Source organism: Crocodylus porosus, unplaced genomic scaffold, assembly GCF_001723895.1.
Source record: "Crocodylus porosus isolate Cpor-Errol unplaced genomic scaffold, CroPor_comp1, whole genome shotgun sequence".
Taxonomy (NCBI): Eukaryota; Metazoa; Chordata; order Crocodylia; family Crocodylidae; genus Crocodylus; species Crocodylus porosus.
This window is the reverse complement of record NW_017728911.1, coordinates 29,718,893-29,734,571: the sequence shown is the minus strand read 5'-3', so window position 1 is coordinate 29,734,571 and position 15,679 is coordinate 29,718,893. Positions and strand designations below refer to the sequence as shown.

Below are 15,679 nucleotides of genomic sequence, written 5' to 3'. Positions count from 1 at the left end.
CTGGCCCGAAAATTCCCAGTCCAGCTCCTCCCCTTGGTTGGGGGGTCTGTAGTAGACCCCCACCGTTAAATCCCTCTCCCCATAGTCCCCTTGTATCTTGACCCAGAGCACTTCAGCCTGCCCCCCCTCTGACCCCATTCTGCTGGCAGAGGATGTGTATTGCTCCTTGACATAGATGGCCACACCCCCACCTTTCCTTCCTTCTCTATCCTGCCTGAAAAGCCTATAGCCCCTAATGCTAACTGCCCAGTCCTGGGATGAACCCCACCACATTTCTGTAAGCCCTATTATGTCTGGGTTTGAACTGGCTATTCTGAGGGCGAGTTCCTCCTGCTTATTCCCCATACTATGAGCATTGGTATATATGCATTTGAGGCCCTGCCTAGGTGCGTGTGCCACCACCCAAATTGGGAGACTGTCTGGACCCCTGTTTCTTACCTGGGCACTCCTTGCATTTGTCACCTGTCTTGCTTGGGTGGTGTCTCCACGTCTTCCTGCGGCCCCCTCCCCCGGCGAGGCTAGTTTAAAGTTCTCCATACGAGATCAGTCAACCTGGAAGAGAAGACATGCTCGCCTTTAGGAGGGAGGTGAAGCCCATCCCGCCCCAGCAAGCCCCCTGCCTGAAAGCACGGGTCATTATCTAGGAACCCAAGGCCTGCCTGGCGGCGCCAACTGTGTAAGTGCTGGTTGACCTCACCAATGCAGGGCTCATGTCGCCGTCCCCGCCTACTCACCGGAAGAAGAGAGGAGAATACCACTTGTGCCCCTGTCTCCTTAAGAGAGGAGAATACCACCTGCACCCCCGTCTCCTCCGTTTCTGTGCTGCATAAGTGGCACACACAGACTGAGCGGCACAGTTGGCTCAGTGCTGTGGCTGGGCAGTTATGCAGCTATGTATTAACGCTCACTGTGGATACATAAGTCACAAAAATATAGTTACCCAGAAGCTGGTGACTAAAGGGTGTTAGATACCAACCTGCGTTTTGGTCCCAGTAGCCGAGTGGCTTGGGTGCGTGTTCAGTCTGCCGGACATGCAGGTTCTAGGCCCCTCTCACCTGGGTAAGCTTTGAACCCATGGGGCCAGCAGGAACATAGCAAGTGAAAGGGGGTGCAGCTCAGTGAGGTGGATGCTGCTCTGGAGAAGAGCAGGCCCTGGGTTCTAGCTTAGACCTTCGCTCCCGCTGAAGCAGAAACTTCTCGGGTACATTACTCACTATACCATTTGATCCAATGACTATTAAATGCAAGAGGCAGTGGCTTTAAAAGGAGTGCTGGATAACAGATCAGATAACCTTGAATATGGTCAGTGGAGCACTGTACTTAGGAAGACAGAGATGCAGGTTCAAACACTGTAAGCAAGCTGGTGTGGGAAACGTGCTAGAACCCACATTTCTAACTTCCTGGCCACTGCGCCGCTTTCCAGCAGCCAACTGGCTGTTGTCTAATTCCTGCAGAAGCCCCGGTATTTTTCCTGCTTTCTCACTGGTGAAATTTCAGCAGCCACTGTGTTGGCTTCCCCCCTCCCCTCCCCCTGTAGTCTGTAATGTTTGTAGTGCTGACGCTGGGTTCTGACAGGCTTATTTTAAAAGAATTTCATTTGTGAAGAAGGTCAGCCTGGTACCTGGGTACCAGCAGGAGCTATTGTGGCATCTTTTCTTTCCCCCCTTAGCTGCTGATTGGATGCACAATAAATAGCTGTTTGGAAATAAATATTGTATTGTCGGCAGCTGGAGGATGATAATTGGTTCAACATGAAAGTTAATGCGATTTATTTGGGGATTTTGTTTGGAGAGAGATTATGTTGTTAGGAAACCATGGGCATGAAGAGCTTCATAGATATTGTTATCTGACCTGCTGTGGGCGCTTGGAACTTCATAGTAGCGGAGCTATAGCACTGCTCTAAAAGTGCAGGCCTGAAAAGGAGAATCTCTTCTGAAACTAGCTGTGTAGGATCTGTGTCACAGAGGATCAACTCTGATCCCATTCAAATGAGATCCCTGGCGCTTCTGTATGCTGGCGTGTCATGAAATACAGGATGCCCTGATACACTGGGTTCTTTTTAGCAGGTTTTCTGAGATGCAAGTGTTAGTGGTCATGGTCTCATTTGAAAACCAGGCGTAGTGGTTGGCTAGGTTCATGCATTGGTCCAGCTGGTGACATTGGTCACCTGTGCATGAAAATGCATCTGTTTTTGTGGCTCTTATGAGATTCCCTAGCTGGCTCTTTTCTTCCAAGGAACTCTCAGCTCAGCAACAGCCTGTGTAATCCACTTGATGACATTTCCTCTTGAATAGGAGCCAAAGCATGCTGGAAAGGTGACACTTTAATGAAGTGCAGCTGATGCCATTGCTGGGTAAAGATTAGGAAAGTCAGTCGGGGAAGGGTGTGAGGGTTGTTGAATGAGGGGTGGGATTTGGGCTTCCTAGTGAAGAGCAAATCCTGAGAGATGCTTAATCTGTTGTGGTCCCAGTAGCTGAGTGGCTTGGGTGCATGTTCAATCTGTCGGACATGACCATAGCATGCAGTCACTTTCTTAGGGATGCCCTTTGCACTAGGGACAGACATCCAAAAAGTCTGAGCTTGAATTGATTCAATCTTTGCAGGTTAGCCTAACCTGCAAGCTTGAACTGATTTGGAGGTGGGTAGACATTCCCTTTTCATTCCAGAAATGCAGGCATTTGCCTGCAATGGCTCAGGCTAGGAACTGGGGGCCACTAGAGCAGCCCTCCCTACCCTTTCACAGGGCTAAACTGAGGGGGGTGTGGCCAGCCCTGGCAGGACGCTCTGATTATTCTTCCCCGCCTTCCCAGTCTGCCCAGCAGGGAATGTTTATCACCCATAACTCAGTGTTTATCAACCTATTAAGAAAACAAAGCCTCTCTCCAAGCTCTTCTTAAACAGCTTTTCCAAGGAGGGACATTAAGCTACCTGTTGATTAGCTCCAAAAAGCCTGTTTGCCTTTATTGCCTCTCACGTAGCCAGCATGTGGTCTGCTAGCTGATGCTGAGGTGTCTGTGTAAGGCAAAGGGGTGGGGGGAATAATCTCTGCTTACCAGGGAAAAGCCAGGCAGATGCTCTGTGCCTGCAAGTCTCTGCCGGAGCTGCAGCCAGAGACCAGAGGGGAGGATCCATACCTGCTGTGGAGTAGAGAGCCCTGCCTAGCCCAGAGACCATGCTGGGATGCTGGGGGTGTCTGTTTTATCTTAAATCAGGAAGGGGTCTGGGACAGACGTTGCATAAACTGATACTATCTTCAACCAGGTTTATCTCAAACTGGTTTCAGGCATTTTCTAACTCGCTTATGGGCACTGAACATCTGTTTTGTTACGTGTTTAAACCATGTTCTGATCATGTAAACTGATTTATGTGTAATGTCAGTCCCTAGACTTGGTGAAATGACCACTCTTTTGTTTGAATGGTAGAGCTGTCAAAGGCTGGCAGCACAGAGCTTTCATGATGGAAGGTTAGAATGCACTTGGCCCATTTACGCCCATATTTGTTTGTCTCTGTTCTTGGATGAAGAACCCACAACCCAGTGGGCAGTGCCACCACTATGGTGAAAATCTAGTCCTCCACCACCGCAAGAGGGTAAAAGGTCCTTTGTAGAAATTCTTGCTTTTACAAAGATGGTTTGTACACTTTTGTGTCTCTTGCCTATGGGATTATGAACATAACGGGACCCCTCAGTTAGTACAGAAACAGAGATGTCTCTCAGGTGGGGCTGGGTCATTGCTCTGCTCCAGCAAAGTTGCTCAGCACTAGCTAAGGGGAAGGATTAAGAGATGGTGAGTATGTCCCCACTATACCCTTCCAGAGATATTGCTTTCTAGCATGCTCTGCCTTCTTACTCCTACTCTGCCCACACCAAACTCATGCACACTAGGGGTACTATCCCCCTTCCAGTGCTTTGAAGGTCTCTATCTCTGGCATGCCTAGCATGTGTCCTTAGTGTGGCTTCACTGCTTCCTTCCTGGGTGTGGGGTGTGTGAAGCAAGAAGTGGGTAGGCAATACCTGACAGTGGTGCCCTCAAGAGTGCTGGGAAAGTGGTATAGACTTATCCAGCATGTGGTTGAGGTTGTCGCCTTCACCAGGATTTAGGAGGTGGGGTTCCACCCCAGGCGCTTCCACCGATTTTTCTCTCTGAGGCCTTGGGCAAGTCGCTTTGTCTCTGTGGGTTCCTTTCCCTTCCAGCCCTTTGTCTGTCCTGTCTGCTTAGATTGTGAGCCACTGGAACAGAAGTTGGCTCCTACTATATGTTTTGGCAATATCTACCACGGTGGGGTCCTGACTTCTGTTGGTGCCATTATGCATGACTGTAATACTGGTAGTAATGATAATAAAGGAAGAGGCGAAAGCTACCAGGGGAACATTTAATTGGGCCAAATGAAATTTCTCTAGTGGGAAGTTGGCCAGAACATTAGAGTTAACATTACGATGGGAAGTGTGAGCCTGAAGTTGAAGGCGGCAAAACGTTATCCTGGGTCCAGACCAAGTTTGTTCTGAGCCTCTGGTGCAGAAGGTAGATGGCTATAGTTCGAAGGTTGGAAACCTGCCACTTCTTTTTTTTTATATATATATGTGCGAGTTTGTTTATAACACTCAATACAGAGGAGTGTAATGTTCAAGCTGGAGAGCTAATGTTGCTCTTTTTGGATTGAGTCAAACGCAGAGGCCAGGTTTACAGCGAGTACCCAGCAGTGGTGCCCCACTGACTGATATCAGCAGGGATCTGGCCCTCAGACTATGAAGACAAACGTTAAAGAAATTATTGAAGAAATTGACACTATTTCTCCATTTTTTCCTTCCTCCAGGGCAGCCATTGAGGCTCTGGCAGCTTTGCTGAAATCGAGTAAGTTTTTTCTCTTTTTATTCTTATAGACTTTCCTTTCTGTGCTGTCTACCTACATAGGAGCCCAATCCCACTTACCGTTCACTTAACCTCACACCCCTCTGAGCACTCTGCTCAGAAACGGGAGGGGATTACCTGCCATACATATTCTGCCATGTTTCCTAGACCCTATACCTCTGTGCTGATGCAGGTAGGAGATCACAATCTAGAGACGAGGCAGCAAACTGTATAAGGGGATGGCAGATGCAGCTCTTATACAGGATTTAAATTATATTGGTGTTCTTTGTAACTGTTATGTTTCTCCATTCCTATACTGGTGTAATTGGAGCCAAACCGCTGTACAATTTAGCTCTTTCATACAGTGATTTGGTTCAGTTATATAAAGAATGGACAAATACAATGCTTAAATCAGAACTGCTGAAACATTCTCCCAAGTAGCAAATCCCCCGTCCCCTTTTAAAATAGTTTCAAGCAGGTGTGTGAAACACGGCCTCTGTAGCTGCTCCATTCGGCCTGCCGGGCTGTTGGCAGGGGAGGGAATTTGGGGACTTTCTGACTGAGGGTGGTTCAGCATCAGAATAGGCTGCCTAGAGAAACTGTGGCATCTCCACCCTTGGAAGTTTCCAGGAGCAGATTAAGCAGGCATTTGGCTGGGTTGATTTAGTCGAGGATGATTCTGCCTTGAGCAGGAGGATGGGCTAGAGGGATTTATGATGTCCTTCCTGATCCTCCGGGGAGCGAGTCCTGCTGCATGCTCCAGGGGGTGGCAAGGGAGTCCCGTTTACCTTGTGGCCACCTGCCCCGTTGCTACTTGTCCCTCTCCCCCACCACCACATGTGCTGCCTCTGCCGCAGCGCATGACCAGTTGGCCTGTAGCTGATGACCTTGCCTGTGCCTCTGTGGCAGGCCCTGCCCTGCCCCTCTGCAGTTGCTGCTTGCCCCATGGATCCAATCTGCAAGAAGCCCCATGATCTGTATCTGGCCTGGGGTGTGAGGTGAGTTTGACACCCTCAGCTTCAAGTGATGTCTGTCTGCAGCCCCGGTACTGTCGCTTGTTCTGAGGGTCAGGAGAGGCCTGGAGAAGACTTGGGCTTCTTACCAAGTTGGCCACTTCTACCCTACTCTCCCATATTCCCCTGTACCAGCAGATTTGATCCTTACTCATGGTTCAAGCCCTGCGGATCCTAAAGCCAGTCTTGGCAGGTAGCGATTTGCTTTGGTGTAGCCAAGCTATGGCAGGGAGCATATAACCCTTTCAGCATCTGTTATCATGGGACCCAGCCCACAACACTGGATGGATCTAGGTCGTGCCATGACAAGACATGCAAAACCTGCCAACAATCTCTCTGGTATGGAGGTATCTTCACAGTATAATACATATGGGCACCAAGTGCCCTGATGGAAAATACGTGGAGATACCAAACAGTAACTGCACCCCAGAATGAGCACACACCAAAAACCTATCAAAGACAAGAACACCCGACTACCTGTCTCCAATCTCTCATGCCTGATCCTCCAAGGGAGGACTCCTGGGTCCCTAGCTCAAAGGGCACCCAAACCCACAGACTCCTGGCTTGCATGTTCTTAAAGTGAACGCTTTACCCTTTTCTGCCTTTATCCCATCCAAGAGCACTTAGCTTTTTATTACCCAAATTTAATAAAGCTTTGATTAAGAAAGAGTGCTCTACTATTGCAGACAATCTCCTCTACAATAAATCATAGTGGCATATTGTCCTCTCACTCTCTCCTCCGCCCCCCCGCCCTTCTCGCTGTTCTCCTCCCTTCTTTCCTCCCCCCCCTCCCCCCCCTTTTCATAAGCATTAGAAATAAATGCATTTGTGAAAAATTGTAGCCCTGGAAGCGGTACTTAAACGAGCAGGCTGCAATGGGATCATGTCTGAGTCGCACCAGCTCGAGTGATGAATTCTCAAATAATGCTCTGGTATTAACCTTGCTGCCCAGATTTAAAGGTCATATTATTGCAACAAGGAAACACCTTCTGGTTCAGGCACTAAATCTTAATAAGGGGGTGGTGGGGCTACTCCAGAGCTGTCTTCCACTTAAAAGCAAAATTAGCATTTAAAAAAGGTGAAGCGCATAGAAAGGAGCGAGGAGAGGCAGAAAGCTCAGGAGGCGGCACAAGCATCTTGATGGTGCTCCTGCTTTAGAAGCAGCACCAGGTGCATCAGGTGGGATCCTGCTGTCCAAAGGTTGTTGATGGGACCAATCTTTCTGCTCCAAGGCTGTCCCCAAGTGTGGGGCAGCTGGCTGTGGAGAATAGTTCTCAGAGGGAAGTGGTGGGAAATCGCTTCATCACTTGGGAGATTTTAAAATCAAACTGGGTCAGTTGTTGGCCATGGAAAGAACGCAGCCCTGGGGGAGCTGGGGATGGGCCTGGGAGTCTAGCAGGGCTGTCTCAGCAACGGTTGCTGGCTCCACAGCTCACAGTAACTCCAGATCAGCTTTCAAGTCATTCTACATTAACTTCTTGCCAGAAGGAAATCTTTTTTGTGCATGTCCATTCTCAGCTCACCTTGAGTTGTGGTTGCTCCCTTCCATGACTTTTCTGCTGGGGAGCATGTGCACACTGGAGTCGCAAACCTGAAACAGCCCATTGGTTACCCAAATCAGATGCTGCCAGAGAAGAAACTGAAATGAGCTGTAATTTGACCAATCTACTGTGCAAAATGGTCCATAAGAAATCAAATCTCACATGGGTGATCAGTACATGGTCCAGATTAGCATTCTTATTCTGTCTTGGAATAGACCGTGTATGAATAGGGAGAGGAGCTGTGGAGAACTTGTCTGTCTTTGGTCTCATGTGGAGGACCTCCATTCCTATTTGTTATTGCCAATATAGATGTGGCCCTGCCAGCATTACCAGTGACATGGAAAAGTGACATTAGGAAAGCATATCGTCTGTTTTTAGCTGGTCTTTAAAGTATTACCTGACTGGAATCAAGGAGGGGACGTCATGTTCGTGTGAGCAGGCGTCTCTTCACAGACCACTGGCACGTGCTTTATAGCTTATCAATTTGTCCACAGTTTAAGGGTCACTGTACGAGATCGTGATTTGGGTTCGTCCACATGCATAGCGTCTTTGAATGGTAATGAGGCTGTGAGCAGAGGGGAAATGTCTTTGAGCATGTGCTTGGAAAATGCTGGTGAAGACAAAGGACAAAATCAAATGGGGCTGATGTTGTGAAAGCAATCTGCATGGTTCAGAGGCGCATTCAGCTGTACGAGGGTGGAAATTTTGGTGCTGGGCACAGAAATGACCATATGAGCCACCACATGCATTGTTCTGGGCACTGGAAAAGTGGCTTGCCTGTGCCCCGGTAGTGGGATTAGATCCTGCCAGGAGTGAGGAGGAGAGCACCTGTCATGCAGAGGGGACCAGAAAGCATCCAGGCTCCGAGGTCTTCCTGCAGGGTAACATGAACACTTCACATCACTCCCGGTGGAGGCGTTAGCTTACTGGTCACTTACTAGGTTTGGAAAGGATGTCGGAGGGAGGGAAGTTGCTTCTGCTTCTGGCCCACAATTGCAATGGGGAAGGTATCCACTATAGTTTTAACTGAAGCTGGCAGATGTCAATTATGGCAATGTTTCTCCCTTATGTCTTTACACTGATCCATCACCCTGCCCCTCAGGCTTCCTCCAGTCCTTGCAGATACTTTGGTCACCTGCACAGCCAAGGGCTATCTGTAAGCTTCTGTCTCTGGCCTGAGTCTTGCCTCTTTCTTGCCAAACAGAAGCTGATGCAAAAGGCCTGCACGGTGCTGGTCAGTGCTGGGGAACTGCTAGGGCAGCGAATGCGAGGAGCAGGATCTGTCTGAGAGCTGCTTAGGGCAGAGGGCAGCGAAGTAAGCAGAAATTAGCAGCCTGTCATTAGCTGGTAAATTTTCCTGCCTGGTGAGTGTCTGGCTGAGCAGAGAAAATGCCAGGTTTGCCAACAGAATAGCTGCTGGGATATTACAGTAAGTGTCTCCTAGGATTTCTGATGAGCTGCACCCTCTGTTAGGAAAGGACTGGAATGGTAATTTCTACCCAGCTGCAGCGCACTGCCCTTTTCACGCTCCCACACGAACAGGACACGGTCCTCAAGCACACTTGCAAAGGATGGGCTCCACTGCACAGCCAAGTAAAGCACCTCACCAAAAGTCACAAGCTGAGCCGGGGAAAGAGGTGGAAACAACTCTGATCTGCCTCCCAGTGTCATACCACACCCAGAAGGCAACCAGCATCCCCTGGTATTACTGCACTGGCTTTTTTCCCCTTTGGAGACTCAGTGTCATATCCTGTCTTAATTATGTCGCACGAGATGAGACTAGCAGTCTCAGAAGAGGCATCTCTGGGCCCTTTCTTTGGTCAGAAGAAGCCCGGGTCTCCAATAGCTGGGGGCTGGGTTGCAGTTAGGGTTGCCAACTCTAACTGAAACTGTTCTGGGAGATGTTATTTTTTTCAGTATGACGTTATGTCATTAATTGTACTGTTCAGCCCGTTCACAGTATCAATCTCCCGGATTGCTTTCAGTAGTCATCGGGAGATGGATGCCGATTCCAGTAGACTCCCGGCCAATCCGGGAGGGTTGGCAACGCTAGCTGCAATTCAAGCTGGAAGTCGAGAGACAGCAGGGGAGAGGGAAGCTTCCACAACCACTGTTACGACACCTGTGTGATCCTCTTGCTTTTCTCAATGCCAAATCGGTACCAAAAGCCATAGTACAAAATCAGGGTTTTTTTTTTTTGGAGGAGAGGGCGATAAACAACTAGGTTGTTGAAATCAGGATAAACATCTATGTGGCGGGGTCTGAGGGGTTAAACCTGAACTTTCCTGCTTGCCCTGGCCCTGTGACACTACAAGCCAGCTGGTTCGCTCCAGCACCACATGGTGGTGCTCTTATTATAGCTATCCCAGGTCCCACCACTGCTTAATCCAATATTTATTTTTGGTGAGTAATTTGTTTATCAGCAGGTTATTTTAATCTAATGTTGGTCATATTTGTTATTCCTGACTATCAGTGCTTCCCAGTGTTAGCAGCTTGCATGTCTTTAAGGAAATTAGCTAGAGCCAATCTCGGAGTCATTTGCTCAGTGGTTATTGAAGGGACAGGGTTAGGGAGACAGGCAGGGACCTTGATGCCTTGCTTTCCCCGTGAAATTGTAATGAGCAGTTTAAAGAGACAGGCTGCACTGACCTCCCGAGCACGTCTGTCTTCTCGAGAGGATTTTCTAGTATTGGCAGCCGTTATTGCAAATGACCTTCCTCCTCCTTCTATGTCTTGCCTTCCTCTTTTCCTCTCCCCTTTTCCTTTTTTTTGAATTCTTCCCTCTTTGCCCCCAGTCTTTCCTTTCCTGCACCTTTGTCCCCCCACCCCTGACTTCCTCCCTGACATAACCTTTTATTTAATTGTTCTCACTCCTTTATACACTCAAGCGTGCGGATTATGTCTTGCATCTGATGGGTAGAGTCTCCAGCACGGGTCTTTTGCACCCTGAAAGGTCCCTGCAGCGGGCAGATAAGCTCTGCGAGAAAGGGGAGGGGAGAGGTCTGCCTTGCAAAGGTTTTATAGCCGGGCATGGGTCCACCTGTGCATTTCCATGTCTGACACCAACTGGAGAATCAGAATCTAGATCTGAATTTGGCAAATGTTGGCTGTGCTTATCCATCACTCCCATCAACTCCAGACTCATCTCTTTGCTCTGGAAAGGGGAGTAGATATCCTGATTCCATTTCCATTCCTGAGACTTCATCACATGTCTTTTTAAGACCCTGATAATTCAGTGTCAGCAGGAGACTGGAAGGTGGGTTTGGGTGTCCTTTTCATTTCCTGTTCCCACTGGCCTTTCTTAACTCAAGGAGGCTTCACGGTCCAGTTGGGCCGGCTGGCCAAGAGCAGAAGGATGGTTCCATTTTGCCATCAGACAAGTCTTTCCCCATCGGGATATGCCCTTGAGGGTGAAATAATAGATTGGAGATGACAAGATGCTGCATCGCATCGTTTATGTCTCTCTTCGTGATAATTGGCTGGTGCCGTGAGAAGCACACGTCTTGGCAGAGGCACAGTGCTTGTGCCACCAATGCTGGGCACCCTTCACAAAGGTCAGAGGCTGTGCATGGGGGAAGTTCTCCAGATTTCTCTCTCCTTATTTGAACTCTTCAAACAACTTTGGTCTGAACAGCTAAGTTGGAATTTTTGTGCAAACAGCATTTCTCTTGGAATTTCAATGTTCAATTTGGCTTCCATCCAGGAAGAGAAAGGGCTGCGAAAATGGAAAGTAAAGGAGAAAAACGAAACATTTTTCAAACCTCGGACAAGATTTGTTTCTGTTTTGGGGTGACTTGAAAGCTTCAAAGGAGTTGGTTTTCCCTTCCTTAGTCTTGATCAGTTGTTGCTGGAACCTTGGCCAGTCAGAGTACGGTCCTTGGGTCATAATATATCGTGGTGTGACAAATGCCACTTAGGCCAACATCAGAAATTGAAACCAGGACCTGAAAGCATGAGTGCCTACAATGTACAGTAAAGCTGAGCCTGTACCAGATTTATTTTCTCCTGTGGATTGGGCACAGAGGGAAACGTACTGACCCATGGGTCACCTTTGCACCTTTATCTTCATGCCAGTGTGCACAGCTGCCACAATGATAGTGTGAAATCCTAAGAACCAAAATAAATGCTGAGTCTGTAATTGCCATCCTGCAGGTTGTCTGTGCAGAAGGTGGGACATGATCAGGACCTTCCTTGGAAGCCTTGGAGGGTTGGAAACGATATCAAGCGTCTTAATGAAACCACTGGTTTCTAGAGGGAGCTCTGATGTTTCTCACTAGCAACAATGGGCTCACAATAGTTGTTCTCCCTTTGGAGAAAAAGTTTTATGCCCTGTAATCCCCAAGGGCAAGTGCTGGTAGACAGTGGAGAACCGACCTACTTCTTTCACTCCCTTGGGAGCTCACAGGGTTAATGGCACAGAGCATTTTAGCTCCAAACCATGGAAATGTATGTTCCTGACAAAACGAATCGTCGACTGAGAACAACAAAGAGAGCCCCAAAGAGATTTAAATAGATAGACAGAAAGATAAATATCTCTTTGTTCTGCCTACTAAGCAGTGCCTTCCTCATCATATTTCAGGTCGACTGTAATTCAGTTATGAGAGTAGATAAGCCGGGTGCTCTCAGTTGGTCCACGTGTCTTGCTGAATAGCTGCAGAGGGGATGGGATTGGGAGAGTGGGCTTCAGGACCATCACTGGAAATGAGAAAAGCTATGGTGCAGTTGTGACAGCTGGCTAGTGGTATTTAACATTTATCTGCTTGCCTCGCACCCTTGTTTTGGGATCTCCCACACAGCAATCTGTGAAAAAGTTGAAATTGGAGAAGCCTGGTTATTTCTCTTTCATGTGATCCCCTTGCTAGATTAGATACCTCCCTAACTATCTGATACAACACCAGTTGGGGCTCTTTCAGGTAGAATGTACCTGTTACTATTATTTTTTTCTGGAAACAGTTCAGCAAATCATGCCTCTTGTCTCATGGCAGGCTGGCTATGTTCAGGAAGAGAGACTGGCCCAGATATGTCCTCATTTATCCATAGGCAGCAATGGAACTTGAGTGAGAATTTGCAGCACAGCAGAATAAGAGGCAAAAAGGTCAAGAAGCAAAGAGCATTTGACAACTAACTCAGGATACACAAATCTACCGTGGGAGGAACTGACTTCTTGCTGCCTACGAATCTGTACAGTGCTGCTTTTATCTTGGTGACTCATTCCCACCATCTGCATTTTTGCCAAATACCGACAGAAACACAGACAGGTGCATCACTTAGATGGAGAAACCAACAGACAGAGACAGTTGGGGAGGTCTTTGGTTTCCAGCCTACCTTCTGGAGATTTTGGCATTCTCCCCCCTTTGATACTATCCCTGCTTTGTTGACTATAAAACTGAACAGGAAATGCAGAAAAGAACCTGCCAAAGAAAGGAGAGTGGGACAAAACTAATGAGGCGACAGCCAGGAGGACAAAAAGGAACTTCTTGGTGGGACAGGCAATCTTGGTTCATTGCAAGTAATTCTGATCCCAAGTGGTCCAAGTGTTAGGGGAGAAATAATCACCTTCCTGTCCTGGTCCAGTTGAGGGTGTGGGGACAGAACGGTTCCAGTACCTTGCTGTGGATCTAGAGGAGTGGTTGTCAACATTTTGCGACTCCAGGCACCGTTGGAAAATGCAGTTATTAGCTTTCACTTGGCTTTTTGGCTACAGAAAAATAACAGAGCACTTTTGTTGCAAAGAGCACAGAAAGACCACAGCAGATCAGAGTTGTTTTAACATACTGAGAGATTTCATAGGATCCCATTGCGTCTCATGAATCATGTTTGCAAACCTAACAGTGCTAAAATTGCGTGGCATCCTGCGTCACCCTTGAAAGGATCTCAAGGCACCCCAGCGTGCTGTGGCACCCTGGTTGAATCATTGATTTAGCTAGAGGCCTTTGTCCAGGCTCATGGCAAATGCTTCCCCCTGTTGACCCAACTATAAATTGATACCTGGTCATTTGGGGCGCCTATACGTGTGCAACAAAGCTGCTCCAACGCATTGTAATTACAGCGCGTTGGAGCAGATTCAATAAATCGAGTCTGCTGGAGCATGGTAATAATCGTGCTTCAGCATCACGTGCATCAAGTGTCCCATGTTGATAAATGGTGGTGGGGCACTTTAGCTAAAGCTTGTTCGAGAAGCTTTAGTTAAAGTGCTCCCACTGCCATTTTTCAGCAGGGCTGCTAATACACATTACACTCCAGGTGCTTTACTTAGAGTGGCTCTTGGAGCTGCTCTAATTAATGCACCTCCCCCCACTCTCAGAGCTTGTGTATAAATGCCCTTGAGCTTGTGAGTCAAAGGAAGCTGGACATGAAGCTAGCCATAACTTTAGACAGGAACAATGAATTCAAATCCTACCAGCCCTGGGAGTTGAGCAGCCTTTGACCTTTGGGTTTTATTTTGTCCTGTCCCAAAATCTTCCTTTCTTTGGAACAGGCTGTACCCTCAATATCTAAACACTTGCACTGTGAACAACAGAAGTGAGAAGCACTGCATGCAACCTAAGGGAGGTAAATAATAAGGATGCTTTGCCCTTAGACTGCAGTGTTTTCTGTGCATATCAGTGTGGAAAGATGGAGAAAATGGGTGATTCTGCATTCAAGTCTGTGGTAGAGCCAGGAAGAGAAGCCAGGTGTCATGACTTTGAAGAAAAACTGGTTGAAAGGCAGGAAAAAATCTGCATGTTGTATTTTTCAGGAATTTTGTGTATGTTGGGAGGTTAGAAATTTCTGTCAATTGTCCACCCTGCCTGCATCCTTGCGGAAAGCCTGGTTTCAGGGAAATGGATGCAAGCACTAAATGACAGGGCTGCAGATCCCTGGATTTAAGTTTGATTCATTAGTCTCTTTGCAGTGCAGAGAGCGCTAAGCCTGGTCCAAACTATCCCCACCTCACGTTCCCTGACTCTGCTCTTCCTCTTGTCATGTTTTATACACTTATTGACTTTTGCAGAACTCCCCGAGTAATTCTTCAAGGAAGATTGACTGATTTAAGAGGTTAGTCATCCTGGAGGTTAGTAAACATGACAGCTGGTTGAGGATTAACAGGAAATCATGAATAAAATCATTGGGATTGATAAGGGATTCTCAAGCAATTAAAGTTTTCTAGCACAACAACAAAAAACAATCTACTGAGTGAAGGTCAGAGGAGTAACACACGCGTGGTCTCCTGCAAGCTCACAGTTGCCAGAGCTGAAAGCATGGCCTGAACAGCTAAAGGATGGGAGAGAGGGGGCAGGGACAAGCACAGGAGTGCAGGTCAGAGTTGGGGTGCATCAGCAGAGTTTGGGGGGCAAGGGATTGAGAAGGAATAACAGGTAGCGTGGGGTACCCAGGACTGGAATAACAGTAGGGATGTATTCCCATACCAACGGAGGGCTTCCTGGAAGCAGAATGGCAGGAAATGCTGCTGTGTGCAGGGCCTGGGAGGCTGCAGGTCAGGGCTGGGTGTCTTGGCAGTGCGGTGTGTGGCCTGGCCCTGCTACCCCCTGCCTCCCTGGATAAGATCTTGCTGATGTATCAGAAAACAGACTGAGGCAATTGGAGTTGTGCCCTTTCCTCACCCCTCCTACTATGCCCTCTCTCCTCCTTCCTATTCCTGAGGCTAAGGGCAGTCTACCCTTCACCTCCAAGCTCTGTTCCTGCCCCAGCGACCTCTAATCTCCTCTTCGCTACTGACCTTCCTTGCCCCAAATCTTGTGTCCTTCCTCTCTCTCTTCCTTAATCTCTTTTCCTCTCTTCTCACCCTCCCCTATAAGGCAAATGCTTGCTGATGAATGTCATGCTCTAGGTGTAAGTGGCTCCGGCACTCTGTTTAATGAACTAGAAATGGATTGGAACCTACCAGCCCTGGAAAACCCATACCAAGAGCCATCTGTTGCGAGACGTATACTGATCGGTATTCAGGGAGTTGAGCTCTGGCTTCCCATACGCTCCCTGGCCTTATGGGTTGATTAACATGCTCCTGACAGCTTCCAGCGAGTGCTGGAATGAGGAGCACGGTGGCCCAGTTGGGATCATATGTTCAGTCAAAGGCTGCTTTAAAGGGGAAGGAACTGCCTTGAGTTTAGTGTAGTGCTAACCCTGTATACCATGAGGTAGGGCCAGTGAGATGAGGAAAACGTGCATCAGAAAATTTGGGCAGCAGTATCGCCCAGCCTTGTCATTTTATTGCACGTCCCACAGTATTTTCTTGTAGAGCGCCAGCACCTGGAAGCACGTGATTAAGGCAGCATCC

The 15,679-nt window shown here is 48.0% G+C and overlaps 1 protein-coding gene across 1 annotated transcript in view; it reads left to right on the top strand.

Annotated features, from left to right (window-relative positions):
* AGBL1 (ATP/GTP binding protein like 1) overlaps positions 1–15,679 on the top strand; it is a 265,668-nt gene that overhangs the window by 41,488 nt on the left and 208,501 nt on the right. The window contains exon 5 of the mRNA XM_019533180.1: positions 4,813–4,850. Coding sequence (XP_019388725.1) covers positions 4,813–4,850 — 38 coding nt within the window. The remainder of the gene's footprint in view (positions 1–4,812; positions 4,851–15,679) is intronic.